General features: G+C 32.3%; 1 protein-coding gene and 1 long non-coding RNA gene across 3 annotated transcripts in view; both read right to left on the reverse strand.

Annotated features, from left to right (window-relative positions):
- Positions 1-12,389, reverse strand: part of LOC106102614 — a 65,174-nt gene extending 52,785 nt beyond the window's left edge. Inside the window, exon 1 of the long non-coding RNA XR_001225585.1 lies at positions 11,800-12,389. This is a non-coding gene — a long non-coding RNA (uncharacterized LOC106102614). The remainder of the gene's footprint in view (positions 1-11,799) is intronic.
- A 1,128-nt stretch (positions 12,390-13,517) lies between these two features.
- Positions 13,518-16,581, reverse strand: part of LOC106102249 (uncharacterized oxidoreductase YjmC-like) — a 5,468-nt gene continuing 2,404 nt past the window's right edge. For both annotated transcript variants that reach the window (XM_013281673.1, XM_013281672.1), the window contains exons 5-9: positions 16,188-16,286; positions 15,878-15,964; positions 15,391-15,499; positions 14,572-14,735; positions 13,518-13,885 (exon numbers count right to left, since the gene is read on the reverse strand). In XM_013281673.1, the coding sequence (XP_013137127.1) occupies positions 13,721-13,885; positions 14,572-14,735; positions 15,391-15,499; positions 15,878-15,964; positions 16,188-16,286 (624 nt within the window). In that variant the 3' untranslated portion in view covers positions 13,518-13,720. The remainder of the gene's footprint in view (positions 13,886-14,571; positions 14,736-15,390; positions 15,500-15,877; positions 15,965-16,187; positions 16,287-16,581) is intronic.

Genomic DNA, 16,581 nt, shown 5'->3' on the forward strand with positions numbered 1-16,581 from the left:
GATATTATCTATATAGATATCTATCTATAGATATATATACGAGTAGTATATTACCTACGACGACTGATAGAGATGTATGGAAGAGCAGCACATACTGTGCCGAGCCTCCGTAAGGGCTAAGGGCAAGTTGATGATGATGACGAGTAGTACGAGTATATAACCTAACGCCTGTGTTTTATTTCGTACACCACAGTAAATAATAATAAAATATAGCCTATGTTACGGATAAATTACCTTTCTAACGGTGACTTTTTTATTTTTTGCTAGACTTGTCGCGAAAAATGCATCAAACCTTTCTATTATGTACTAAAGTGACCTAGACGAAAATAACCTTAGCCTTCATTCTAAGCAGCTACTTAATTACGACTGGATGAATGTGAACAAAAATGACACGGTTCAGGAAACAGTTGCGAAATAATTTATGATTTACTAGCTTTCGCCCGCGACTTCATCCGCGTGGAATTTAAAAGAAAAAACAAAGTGAGTAGCCTGTTCACTTTAAACTTACGTTTTACTATAATTACTAATCTTTCTGATGATACTAATCTTACTAATATAATATAATAAATGCGAAACTTTAGATGCATGTTTGTTAGAGTTTGCAGCCTAAACGGCTAAACGTATCTCGATTAAATTTAGCATTGACGTAGAAGATAGCGTGGAAGAACACATAGGCTATTCACTTTTGTTTTTTTATTCCGGACGGAGTTGCGGGCGAAAGCTAGTCATACATATTTCATTTAATCTTTCCAAGTACTTCATTCTATAAATACAACGATACTATCGTATTTGATTTCAACCGCTGTGGTAACATTCGCTAGATTGTAAACTCATAAGTACCGTAAGCAATGATTTATTATTGATATCCGTAGGAAAATTGTAAATAAGAGATTTCTGATTACTTCGTCTTATTTATTAACTTTCTTCAAACTAAAAAAAGATTTGTATTATTGCATTTTTGTATGTATTGAAGTAACTCAAAAACTACTGGGCCGATTTCAAAAATTTTTTCACCATTAAAAATCTACGTTATGAGTAACATAAGCTATTTTTTTTTATTTAACGCGGCCAAAGTCGCGAGAAACAGCTACTATATTTAAACAAAGATAGAAATAGCAATATTGTTGTGATACAAGTGTCACGACAGTAGAACCTCACTTCAGTCAATATATTCTGATTCAACATTTGTTACAAAAATATTTATTACAGGTAAACTCAAAGCCTATTTTGTAAAAAAACCTATAATTATACTAATTGAAAAACGAATAAACTTTATTTTAATGCCAGGCTGTGTTAGTCGTTTAGCGCCAGTCCAATCACGATTGCGTACCGTTATTCAGGTAGGCCCACTCGTTTAACTAGGGTCAACAGGCTTTAGCTAACTCATTAACAAGTCCCAAAACTATGTTAATACATCTCCATGTTATTCTAAGTTTACGATTAAAAACAGTGAGTATTGAAAAATGAAAAAAAAATGGAAAAATGATTTATTTAAATCCAACAATCATGTATACACGGAGTAGTAAAATACAGTTTATGGATACAGTAATTTTTTTTTTTATATTGACCAGTACCCTCGCACTAGGCGCAGCCTGTATCGCGAGGGTCCTGCTCTTAAGATTAAACAAACGATTGTTAGACGGCAACAAATTAGTTAATAGTTACACTTATATTTACGTGCCATTTTTTTTAAAATATGGTTTTAAATTTTTATACAGAAGAATAAAATAAAATAGCTACAACAATAGAAAACTTAACATACTCTTTTAAGAATACCTTCTGTGTCCTCGTACGTTAATTTTAACAACCATGATTTTAATTTTATTTTTGCTTTGTATATTGTGTCCAGCTTAATATCGAATATAAAACAACTGAAATCTTCCTTTAAAAGATCATCTGTCATCTGCTTTTTCTAAATGTTTCGCAAAATGATCCTTCGAGCCGGATGGCAGGTAAAACTATTGCTTCAGTGATGGGACACCTTCCACATATGAGATTAGTGAGAAAAAGTAAAAAGTAATTAAAACACATGGGCGTTGTCATATAAATCTTAGACAATGTTTGAAATAAATTTTGGATTAAATATACGTCAACTCTTTTAGTTGATAGACTATAAATTTATATCGTTAAAAACTTTAAAACAATTTATTTTATCGTAATAATGACTTGAAGAGTCTTGAACAAGATAAGAGAGTAAAAATAGTTTAATCGCATCACAATGTGAATGATAGGTCATTACGAGAATATCCTTTGAAATGAAAACGTTTGGTTACATTTTTATCCGCGTACTGAATATCAATGACCTCTGTATAAAAAGGACTTTTTACGAGCGGTTCACATTTATGTATAGCTTTCAATTACTAATCCTAAACGTACCGAACACATATTATATCACAGCGTAAGGAGTACTAACGAACTCTCCGATGTTATTCAACTGATAACTATTTTTTTAATGACTAGCTGTTGCTCGCGACTTCGTCTACGTGAAATTTATTATCGCCAATGTTATTTAGCGATGACATAGCTTTCTAATGGTTAAAGAATTTAAATCGGCCTTATAGTTTTTAAGTAATTTTGATGCATAAAAATACAAATCTTTCCTCTTGATATTAGTATAGACTTACATATATCTAAAATTAGTCATTAATTTCAATTAATATCAGTCAGTTTTGTCACTGTTTTAATATAAAAATGTTAACTGTCTGACTATAAAGTTTCAACGTACGCACAATTTAATTGATCAGTTGAAATGTCTGTGTAAGCTTCATTGATTAGCAACTTATAAATGCAAGAGTGCCAATCTGTTTTAGCCGTTCCTAGACCAAGTTTGTTCTACATATAACACTGAACCGGTCTCTTGAACACTTAACTATTCGTCAACCATGATTTGTTTAACTGGACTTCGACAAATCCTTCTGCAAACAAGTTTATTATAAACACGTCATCTCTACAAATTCAGTCCTTTGCTTATAATCAACTTATTTCTGGAACTAAATGTAACATATTTTTACACTAGCTTTAAAATAGAGAAAAACTGGAAATAAAAAAACAAAAGTGAGTAGCCTATGTGTTCCTCCAGACTATACTCTACATCTGTACAAAATTTCATCCAAATCCGTTAAGCCGTTAAGGCTACAAACTCTAACAAACATCCATTCATGCATCTAAACTTTCGCATTTATAATATTAGTAACATAGTAAGAAGTAAGATTTTACAACATACTAAACAATCTGGACGAATGTATTTATTAAAACCTAGCTATTGCTCGCGACTTCGTCCCCGTGGAAAAAATAGGAAACATTTGTTACACAGTACAATATTAGTACGAAGTATGATTTTCGTGTAAAATCCAAGTCCTATTCCGTAACTCAATATGTTAGTTATACCCAAACGCTTGCAGCCTTATCACGGTCGACTGCATAGCTGTCGATAAATAAACCTTATCACTTTACGATAAGACTGAAATTAGTTGTTTTATACCGGCAGAGCGGAACACATGTAATATGGCCGTTGAGGTCGTTTTTTTCATACGTATTCGTAAGAGCCAGGGTATGAATGCACGCAATTAGTCGGCCACACCGCCACTTGACATTAATTAATGCACAAGCAATTATACGACATCAACATCATTTTCTGTACACTTCTGCAGGTATGACAAGACGTAATAATACGAAATATCGAGTTTAAATTTAAAGATACATATTTATATGAAAAACCTAAGGCTTTACCAGTTCTGTTCGCTTAATATCAAATATTAAATTTTTTAATGTAATTTAAAAGACACGTAGATGTTGTAACATTAAGAGAAAAATATAAATTTACTTGTCCTGTTCAAAATACTACCAATTAACCAAATGCTAAATTTACATGAAAATTGTTAATTTATTAGCTAATGTAACGTATTACCCTGAACGTGACCTACATCCCTCATTGATATGAAGTTACTAAATGATAAGGAAATAGGAAAACTACTGGCAGTTTATAAAAAAATAATACACATATTGCTCGTTATACTTCGCAGTTATCGACCAAACTATTACATTATCATATAATAATAATACAATAATAAATATTACAAATGCGAAAGTTACGATGGATGGATGTTTGTTAGCGTTTGTAGCGTAAACAGCTGAACAGATTTCGATAAAATTTGGCATAGACATAGAGGATAGTCTGAAAAAACACATAGGCTGCTTTTTATCCAGGGAATAGTTACGGTTCTCGTGGGATTCGTTAATTCTTACTTTTTTAATGTTTACTCGATCATTCTACAACGGTTCAACATATCTTATTGAAATTTGGCACGAATATAAAACAAAGTCTGGAGTATACATGGAATAAGGTAATCCCCGAGAAATGTCCGGTTCCCGAGGGATATGTAGCTTTTTTGTTATTTATATAGTTCGTATGTTTCTTAATACCACGCGGACGAAGTCGGGGGCAACAGCTATTTAATGTATAAACCACTTAAATACAAGTTAAATTGATAGGTAAAACCACAATAAGTTAATAATACTTAAGTATACAATAGTAACATAGCAATCTCATTAAAGTATAATCACTTTATGAGACGTAACTTCCATGTTATTTCCTGTTCTTAGTAGATTATGACATTATCAGATATCATAAATAAGCGTATATGTAATAAATCGCATGCAACGTAAGCTAATGATTACTTAGTAATAACGTATAATTTTTTTCCTTCGCCACAGACTTTAATAAGCACATAGAGAAGTATACAGATGATTAAACGTAATTTGCAGTACAATATTAAAACAACAACAAAGTACGGGACAATGTTGCTTCTAAATTACAGCTATAGTCGTCTGTTTGGCTAAATTAAGCGACTAAGGGCCACCCACCACTGGCTGATAGAAGCTCAGATAGCTTAAAAGTGACGTCACTGTCAGATGGAGTACCAAAATCCGATACATCCATCAAATACTTTAGAAGTTGGATTGTTATCTGACAATTTACAAGAATTATGGGATAGGCCCTTAACGTTAGGGTCTACTGCGGAGACACCATAAAACATGTGAAACAATCAGCTAATTAATATAAGCGCAAATATCTTAACGGTTTGGGGTATGGACTACCAATCTTGCGGTCGAGGGTTACAATCCCTTCATTCGACTATTGTCAACCATAACCTAGCACACGCCTAGACGTGCTTAGTTTGGATTTTTTAAGGAAATGTTAGTAAATTAACAAAAATCTACTTATATTTATAATAAAAAAATCGTGCTATAAAAGAGCGCAGTTTTTTTATTAACTCGTTATACAACATAAGCGGATTCCCCGCATACGGGCTAACGACCGATGTAAAGCAAGCGTCGTGCGGGAATTTGTCGTTCGTCGTAGTAAGGATCTCACAACGCATATACTTACAACTAATAAAACGGTTCTCGCTTAGCATTTGTGAACAGGAAATGGCACCTCTCTGCCACCACCCATACTTTATAACGACCGAGTTAACGTAATAAACACAGTGTAATAGAGGATTAATTACTGTCATTGCGTCATAAGACTTGGCCCATAACGCGAATAGATTGGACCATAGCCAGTAATGTATCAAATCTCAAATAGAATATAAATATACTATATAGTGATTGGTTTATTTTCTCTAACCTCAATTTACAGTGACCTGTGCAAAATCTTTACGATATTATCTCAATGTACACGATGCAATTTTTGTGATTTAATATTGTAAACTAGCTTTTGCTTGCGACTCCATCCACAAGGTAAAATACAAACAAAAATAAGTAGTTTATGTTCTCTTCAAGCAGAAAATCTGAACTTTTTCAAATGAAAAAAATCTTTGCCAGATATTCCGCAATAACAGACTGTTGCTCTAATTTAAATTCAGAACGTTCAAGTAACGTGAAGCGGTGCTAATTACATTGAGTAGGTTGCCAAAATTTTGTTTGAAATTTTACATTAATTAACGGTTCAAGAGAATCTATGTTCATATAAAGCAAAAGGTTCTATCAATATGTAGCTAACAACGGAATACTGAAACTACAATCCAATATGTAACAGTGTTAAAAGATAACGTACTAAACTTTAAAATGGATTCATTTTTTTCTATCACATTGTTTATGATTCGCTAAGTTTATAATACAACTATGTACGTAAAATCAAACACTACATACACTTACAAATTCTCTCTCATAAATTGCGTATTTGATAATACGATAATCGTATTTAGTGTCGTATGTGAACCATAGCACAGGAAAATAAAAAAAGCCCATAAACCAATCTAATAGCTACTTACGACGTCGACAAGCAATTACAACCAGGTAATTACTACACGACATTTGAGTCGCGATAAATTTTACATACCAGCATTATACATGATAAGGGTAAATTTGCGACAATTACTGAACTAGTTTAAAACCATTGTACTAAGTTGTATATTTTTCTGAAAAGTATTGGGCAGGGGTAGTGTATTACCTTAGCAAATATTACTAAAGGCGCGGAGATGGTTAAAAAACATCAAGTTATTAATAGACGACCGCTTTGCTTGAAAATAAATTACACAAAATGTAATTCCCTATCAAAATCCCGACTTCGGGAAATTTTCGGTAAATACCCAAAGCATGTTTAATATTATATATTCGACGAATACGATGTTATCTATACTATCTATATAATAAAGCGTAAACACACACTTTTTTGATGCCTAAGATGTCAGCAATCACAGCATATTTTTGAAAAATTATTTATTAATAAAAAGCTGTACACTTACGTCACGCTTTAGGCTATATATTTTCCCACCATTAAACTTAGGGAGTAAATATTTTGGATAAAAACCCTAATGTGGGAAAGAGACCATAAGTTGCTGCCAACATCAAGGAAGCAAGGTTGTCATCACGTCATGACATTTTGACATTTGTAATTGATAATTTGAGAAACGTAAACAATAAAATAAAACTTTCATAATTCTATGAGGATGAAGCCTCACGGGAACAGCTAGTTCCATAATATGTTTAAAAGTTAAAACATGTGTTTAAATCCATTTATATTTTCTGGAATAAAACAGTCAATGGCAAGCATATGTTATTCAGTTTATGCACTAACTGTTACGACACGCATAATCAGACCATCATGAATGGATCGGTTCTACAATAAACAATAAACTTATAATATTCGTCAAGGTATCAAATTTGTGTATTTTTAAGTACTTTTAGCTGTATAAAAAAAACCGTCACACCTAAAGTAAGGACAATAAACAATGAAACAGTCATAAAAATCATCCAACATGAGCTCTTTTGTAATGTCAACATAAATATTTTTATCATTGGAGCCATCTGATGATATTGTCAGTATAAAATGTTTAAATATGATACTATAAAGTTATTATGCATATAAAACGGCAAATAATGATGCATTATTTATATTATTTTGATAGAGTATTATGCATTTAAGCGATCTAATATTTGGACATTAAAATATAGAACTAACGGTAGAGCCCGCTTTAACAACTTCGTACTAATGGGCCGGCTTGCCCGATGCAATACCACGACCACGCAGAAGACAGGCGTGAAGTGGGAGCAATTCCGCGATTTCCGCGAAAGGCCCAACTTTAGTACCTTTTCCTTCCTACCTTTTTTCTGATAAGAATAGAATGAGTAGGGAACGTGGATTTGACAGTGGAGGAGACGCATAGGGTAATATCTTCTTTATGTGCGTCTCCTCCCAAGTTGTTGAGGCAACGCAATCGCTATTGCGAAGGTCTATGGTCGACGGTCGCTTCGTCATTTTGACGGATTCAGATGGCCGCTTGCTCGTTTTCACCTCATAAATAAAAAAAATACAACCAAAGTCGCGTAAACTCGATATATTATCTATTACCACACTAAACATATAGGCAATTTTTACGGTTTTTAACATACATATAAAAGTAATGCGTGAAATAACATATTAAACGTACAGCACGTACGTTGCCCCAGAAAACGTTGATGGATTGAACACGGCTATGTAAAATTATTGCCGTTCCATTGTGGCATTGCTACACAATACAGCTGGCACACTTCGTTTGGATCGTCTGGAGCCAGTTTATTTCTCTCGTTCACATAAACAATACGACAATTGTCACGAGTTATCAATACACATTTTAATACCATTTTGTAGCGCCTTCGTATTAACTATTGGGAAATTATGAATTCCTTTATAATTTATTCAGTATTTTAAATCCAATAAATCATCGTATAAAAGTACCCAAACGAAAACAGTTTTAAATACATTTACTGTTGAGGGAAAATATTAAAAGAACGAACAGATTTGAATATGAACTAACGCATTGCATTCCTACTGCATTCAATTAAATTACAGATCGTTGAACTCCACACATCCGCGTAGAGGAAGTTTGCCTATCGCGAGATAATAGAATAAACAAAAAACAATCCTGTTTTAACAGCTGTCAATGTTATGTGATTGTTTTTGTAAGCCAAGATATACAATTGGCAGATGCAGTAATAGCTATTGCAAATAGAACGATTCTACCTAGAAATAAGGCAAATTACGGGTACAAAGTTATATATAAAAATTCCGCGTTTGGTTACTGGAAGACAGATTTCTTCCTTCCGCAAGTTTCGTAAACAAGGAAAGAAAAATATGTATATACATATTTATATTATCACATGGAATTTTAATCATGTACATTTTCCGAATAATATTTTGTTAAGTCATTCGAAAACAAGCGTAAATTCCATGCTTAGTTTGAGCGCTCGCACACCTTTGTCTAAACTATCGCAGAACTGTTTAGTCGCGCTTTGATTCCTATGATCTAATACACTCTGAGATTTGCGCACATTACTCGATTTTTAGTTGTACAACTAAATAGTTGTATTAGCTTCGAAACAATCGACAATTGCAGTTGTGAGATAGTTTAGTCAAAGGTGTGCACCCGCTCGTAATGTAGATAATCGTCTAGAGTAGGATTACATACAAATCCAAAGCAATCCAATAATTGGATAATTTATCCGATAATTGGATATAATCTTCTAGTATTATAAAGGTCTCACAAGTCAAGTACGAATTGAACGGTTCGACAAATCCATTAAGTCGTTCCGTTTACTCTGATTCCATTTTTCTAGTGAATGATGAACTGGTACTCGACAACCCCGTTCAATCTTTAGTGAATAAAACAAATGAGATTTTTCCTGTATTATAGCATACGCGGAATTTACGCTCTTATCATTTTGTAATAATATTTTCTTATCAAAAATTATGTTAAATTTTAGCTAGGTTTAAACTGAGAATAAAAAGAATCAATTTTTAGTGGCAGTATTTTTTAAATATTTAACACCTCTCTAAAACAAAGACGTGACGTTGATTAGGAGTCATTTCCTTTAATTAAAATCGGGTTATTTTGTAACAACAATAATCGTAGAGAATATAGTAGAACTTAAAACTTATTTGTTATCAATGTAAACAAGTTTTCAATAACCAAGGCCATACGATTTAAAATTTTGGATATCACGAAGCTATTTTCGACCGACTTCCGAAAAGAAGGAGGTACTTAATTCGTTTGTATTCCTTTTTTATTTCTTTTTTTTTGTGATATTTTTACGAACAGATATAGATTGCTCATTAATTTTCTTGTGGTGAAATCATAATGCACTTTAACAATAACTTTTTTGCTAACTGTTACGTTCATCCTTTATATTTTCGCAGTCCTAGAATATAATTCTCGAATTAATTCCAGTGTTTTAATTATATAGTCTGTGTTGACACTAACTTATAATATAAAATAACGCTAACAAAATGCACGTTCAAAAATTCATATTTGCATGTATTTTGGCCAGTGTGCCAATAGGACGGAAATATACAAGTAGACATCTAGTAACTTTGGCCACGCATAACACGCGCGCCTTGTCGCTATCCAAAATATTTATAAAAAACATCGTCATTGTTGTAGCTTGCGAAATAACGAATATGACATTAATTATGTGTGATTATTTTGTACGTATTTGTGTGGACGTAAATCGCTGTACTGGTAATTTCCACTGCCGAGATATTGTATCTCTGTTTTTCTCAGAGAACATAAAAGGGATGCAAATAGTATACCCACAGTGGCGTATGCTTCACACATTTGGCGTAGGATAAACCAGGCGATCCTTAAATGGGAGGATGACGTAAGGCCAACTCATATCTTGAGATTAATAAATATTCTCCAGAATAAACTTGTAAAATGTTTAGCTCTCAACGCCATTTTTTTACACACAACAGTTAAATGAGTTTATTTGATTAATTCACTAAACTACCAACTTGATATTCTAACTATCATACACATATCAAGTATTGTGGTGATTACAAAATATCACATATTCAATTCATGGAATTTTCACCGATCATTTTTAGGTACCTATGCAAGTAGACTATCTTAGAAGATCTGTGGCGTGACAAGAATGGATAAAGTTAGTAGCACCAGTGGTGAAGAAATTGAGGAGCAAAAGGTTAGCGTGGTATGGACATGTTATGCGACAAGAAAATGGGGACATAAACCAGAAAGTGTTAGGAATGAATGTGAATGGCTACAAAGGAAGAGGAAGACCGAAGAAAGTATGGATGGATTGTTTCAAAGAGGATATGCTTAAGAAAGGAGTGGATGGAGTATGATGGCTGATAGAGATGTATGGAAGAGCAGCACATACTGTGCCGACCCTCTGTAAGGGATAAGGGCAAGTTGTTGATGATGAAAAAACTTTATAAGGGAAATTTCCAAACAAATAACTATATTTTATTCATTACTAATCATAAAATAATCACTATCACTATCATACAATTAATAAATACTTTTAAAATGTACAATTTTGAATTAATTACATTAACCTACTCCATATTAATAATACACTATACATTAACATCTATAGATAAAGAAGTGAGGTAGATAAAAAAATTACATTCCACTTTATCAAAAGACATTCTAATCATTTAGTTAATTTCATTTTAAAATTGAAAGATTTTTTTAAAACTGCAGATATAATTCACATTTTTTTATATGAGATTATCTTTTACATATTTTTTATATTAGATATTATTTATAACAGGTTTCAGACGGTCAAGTTCACTATTGTATTTATTTTCTTAAGTAAACTATTAAGGCTTAATTCTATTACTTCCTTCAATATAAAATATTAAATCATATCAAAGTACTATTAAGTCTTGAATAACAATAAAATTAAATATTCATATAAAATGTGGATTAACAAGCAAACAGACCATTTGTTAACTAAACAATAACATATAGACATCTATAAGAACATACTGTAAAGATACCTTCATTGAATAGAAATAAATTGCAAAATACTACTTTCTTTCCCTATTTATCCTCTCCCCTGTTTATTTACTAATTATATAATCTTCATGCTTTGTGGAGTGACATTATAATTTGATATGCAATGAATAAAATCACTACTTAATACTTTAATAAAGATAACGGATAACTCCTTCCATAAAACCTCACTTTCTTCTAACTTACTTAAAAATCTCAGTCTTATTTTATTCTGTTTTTTCATAATTTCTATGTTAATTTTTTTTTATAATTTTTAATTTGTAACTAGAACTGTATTTTAAATAATTAAACCTAGTCTTCATATCACAAATTTTGTTACAAGGTTAAGAAGTGATTGTCAAATTGTAATGCAAATTTCTGAATAGAATAATATTAAAAACAAACAAATTTAAGCTAAAAGTACTGAATATTTAATTTATAAAAGACCATTCTACATTATAACCACTGTAAAAACTTTCACCACTCCTTTTTACAAAATGTAAATAAAAATATTACTGACCTGACATGTAAGATTCAAATATTCCCAAGATCTTGTATTTTGCACTATTGATATAAACTGATATTACGATTTATTGAAATTGTAATAAAAACAAGTTAATCACTTTTGCCACTGTATTGTTAACTAGTAGTGTACTGATTAAACGAATCAAATTACCACAAGCACACAGATACGAGCTAAACCAACATTTGGCGTCGCATGTTCTTATCCATATCTATTTATTGCATTTATTTAATAAACAAAATAACTTGAAAGAAGTAAAACTTGAAAACATCTACACACTTGACACTTGACAAGATAGCGGGTTAACCTCTTGTGAGAATAATTCACAGACACTACTTGATTTGCTTGAATAAGTGAAAATGAAATTCTTATTTTTAAACAATAAAAATGTTGTTAATTTTCATTGATGCTAAAACGAAGTAGTTAATCGTGAATATTTTATTTAACCAAAAGGAAAGTAACACAATCGACAATCGACGAATATTGCAATGACAAAACCAAACAGATAACGTAATTTATCAACGTACCACAGATTATTAAAAGAAACAGTCAACGTTCTTATCGCGATTTTATTTTTTAACCTATTTCAATTTTTAATCACCGAACCGACACACGTACGCTGCGGAAATCTAACATACAATGACGCTGGCCAATGCAAAGCACACAACATACAACCAATTACATAAAGCTTAGCAAACTAATCGCTAACCTACTACGTTAATTAGCTGAGCCGTTGCATTTAAACACACTCGCTACATTTGAAGAATTAAATCTTAATCTACTTACAATATAATTTATGACTTTTTGTGTGCAAAGCAGATTCTATGGTAAAAGTAATCAATTTTTAAACAACACTATTGACACTATAACCGACGCTTTGCGTAACATTATTGAATGATTGTGATAATACAATGTAGCTATTGTTATATTGTTTGAACGACCACAAATAGATCAAACGCAACGTACTATGTTCTGTCTACGGCTACACTGTTTTAACATTTTTTTCTCAGGGAAGATATAAGTCAAAACTTATTCCCACAACTTTGACCTATTAACAATTTCAGTGCTTTCGTCGCCTGGTTTACGGTTCATCAGTACAGTTGGAGAGTTGTACTCACTGGCGCCAGTTAGTGTTTACATAATACCCGTTGAATGTAAGTCCATTAATTATTAAAGGCTACTGTCCAAATGTAGAGTGAAGTGTGAACCAGGCTTAATGAAGATATACGATGAACTATAATCATGTAATACTGCTTGAGTTTGTTGAAATAATGAGATACCTTGTTGTAAATTAAATTAAAATTTAAAAATCAATGAGTGAATGAACAAAGAAGTATTTCAGAGTTGGAATTATTATACCAGCGTATCAGAGTGTGAATCTACTTGGCCTTCTTAATTAAACTGAAGCTTTTCTGAAGTGATTTTCAATGATCTTGTTGACATAGATTCAGTGGTCATCGATAGCCAAGCATATACGCAAAAGGTTTTAATAAAAAACGAATTCGTTTCTCTTCATGAGACACGACTTTAAAAATTCTCTCCCGAAATCTATAGTTTGAAAAGCGGTTGCAATTTTGAAATACAATATAAAAGAAAAAAATAAAAAGCGGTAAATTTTATTAAAAAAAATACAAAAACATAGTTAATATTACTATACACTACAATAACACTGTAAAAATATGTTTTATAAAGTCACATTAAATAAAAAAAAATAAATAAAAATTATAACTCAATGTAGTTTTACGTTATTATTTTCAAATTATAATAACAACATTGCGTAGATTTGAAGCTGAAAATTTTAATCAAACCACGTCAGCCACAGTTTTACATGCGTTATTTGAAACGTTCTTTCGCTTCGTTTGATATAGAAATTAAATCGGATTTATTCAAATCATTTATGTCTTGCTTCGATTTATTATTAAAGTGGAATTTCTTTTAGAGGTTTAACTTTTAGGTCTTTAGCAATTTTTCTACTGTGCTCAAGGATTCTTTTTATATATGTAATAGTTCCTTCGCGATCAGTTTTTCCACCAACCAACTTCTCCATGTCACCAGGCGCTATCACTGGTAGCTTTGGATCCGCCTGTTAAATGATCAGATTGCATTATAGTTTGTCTAAATAGTTTATATTAGTTTGACAATTCATTTCGAATTCAGTAGGGGTGGGTTGTGAAAAATCAGTCATGAATCTTATCGATTTATAGTTATAACTTATGAAATAAAATAAAAACACTGTTTTGTCAAATTAATAATGACCATAACAAATAATGAGAGTAAATAAATTTTTATTACTACTACAACCGTACGTAATCGAATTTGATTTCGCTATTATTTCTGTCATCGCGAAATTCTCTACACTATAATCAATACTAGAATTGTACTCTAAATTAGTTAATAAGAAAATAATAATTTTAGTTGAGTTATTTAAGCCGAAGTGTTAAGTGTAAGTTGTGAATTATTTAAGCCGAATATCGACAGTTCAAAATTGTTCGCTATATGTGTTTGTTTCGTCACTACGATATCTGTCTATTAAGTATGGCATTTGCCTTCATACAAATTGAATTCGATACTTCATATGCATCATTTATCAAACTAATCTATTTTATTTAGAAAAACTATAAGATGTTATCCTTCACCATAAGAACGTCGGGTAAATTACGTACATGTGAAATTCGATAAACGAAAAACACATTGTTCGATGGCAGGATTCAAACCCCAAGTTTAAAAGGAAAATGCTTAAAAGCAGGATATAATTAAATAGCACATTACCGGTTCCATGTTCCTCCAGTAACTTAGACACTCGGAAACGCGTTCCTTGAAACCGGGCGCAAACTGATGGGGGTCCATTACTATAAAGGCATGACCAAGATTGGCTGATCCACCACTTTTGTTCGATAATACCCACGATCGAATGTGATGTCCATATTTTGATCCTTAAAACAAAGCATATATCTAATTTATATTGAGGCTAGCTGTTCCCATGCGACTTCATCCGCATAAAATTACAAAAATTTCATTTACGTGTGTCAAATTATCAATTGCAAATGTCAAAATGACATGATATGACAAACCATGGCATCCTTGATGTTGGCAGCAACTTATAGTCTCTTTCCCACATTAGGGTTTTTACCCAAAATATTTACCCCCTAAGTTCAATGGCATTAAAATATATAACCTAAATCGTGACGCAAGTGTACGGCTTTTTATTAAAAAGAGAATTATTCAAAAATATGCTGTGATTGCTGACATCTTAGGCAACAAAGAAGTGTGTGTTTACGCTTTATTATAATAGTATAGATAATTAAAAGGGCCCAGTCAGTATAGGGCCATTCAAAACACAAGACGCTACGTAAACCACAATGCAAAGCCGTTGTTTGTCCCTGCCTATGTTCGCGTATTCCTCTCTCTACACCTGTACCTGGAGCCATACAATTTCAGATCTCGTCGAGCGCCTATAATCTTAGAATACTGTGATACCAAGGTACAGATTGGTTTACATCTGTCTAAATCAGTGTTGATTACTTAAATTATTTATTTAAATTGTATAATAAACTGTTATTAGAGTAGAAAAAGTTAACATTTATTAACCTGCAGTAATTCCACATAATACTTCAACCATAGCCGCAAGCCCGTAGCCTTTGTAACCTGATGAACTCTCCGTACCTCCTAACGGCATAAGTTGTCTTGCCTTCATTGCCTAGTGATGAAAACATAAATCAATGTGAATACAAAATATAAACTACAGTTTTCTATAGTTTTTTGAATGGTGGCATCAATCTTAAGGTTATTGCCACAAATCAAATAACAAAACCCATTTAGCCTACCCTACTATAATAATGAGAATGGATTTGATTGTTTGCATTGAATGTTCAGAAACTACTAAAACGATTTCAAAAATTCTTACGCCTTTAGAAAGCTACCTTCTTACTGAGAAACATAAGATATATAATAATTGTGATATTATCGGGAAGGGCGTGGTTATGATAGAAGAAATATGAGAAGTATATTCGACACACAGGCGAAATTGGTGCAGATCGATGTTGAATAAATTGTGAAAAAAATATTTTATAGTTACCTCTTTAGGGTCGTTCGTCATTTTGCCATTGGGGCCTAGAGCCCAGCCGTCCGGCAGTTTCCGGCCTTTACGTGCGTAAAACGCTATCTACGACAATTTAATATGTATGGAATGTTTGAAAAGAAAAAATTATTACTGTACATCATTATGCAATACTCATTTTCATTTCATGTATTCTTGAGTTTCATGACATGTATTATGAATTGAATTTGTAAGCATATCGCTGATTAAACTGTAAATATTATAGACAAAGACCTTTATAATTTTACTGTTGTCTATTGTTATACTTATCGTTTAAATTATGTCTTACTTTTCCCATAGAGACGGCTGTTGTCGCAAAATCCAAGTAGAAATAGTCGTCATCGCACCCAGGAGCCACAAATGCTATTGGATTAGTGCCCAGCACTGCCTGAAAACACACACTGATTTATGTTATTACACCATGAGCGTCGTCAGCCGATGGGCCAACTAAGTCTATCTATGATTAATATGGTCTCATTCGAAGTGATCATCTTTCTCCTTACCCGTATGGTCGGCGCAAAAGGTTTTTGTCCTCCACATAACTCTATCATACGTCATCTCAGTCATCAGTCCCTTTTTGATTATGTCACTTTTCACGCAATCCCTTCAACTTTTTCTAGGTCTATCTCTACCGGTGTACCTCCACAGTCATAACTGACGTTTTCCTTGTTACATGCAATTCA

Source organism: Papilio polytes, unplaced genomic scaffold, assembly GCF_000836215.1.
Source record: "Papilio polytes unplaced genomic scaffold, Ppol_1.0 DF823923.1, whole genome shotgun sequence".
NCBI lineage: Eukaryota > Metazoa > Arthropoda > Insecta > Lepidoptera > Papilionidae > Papilio > Papilio polytes.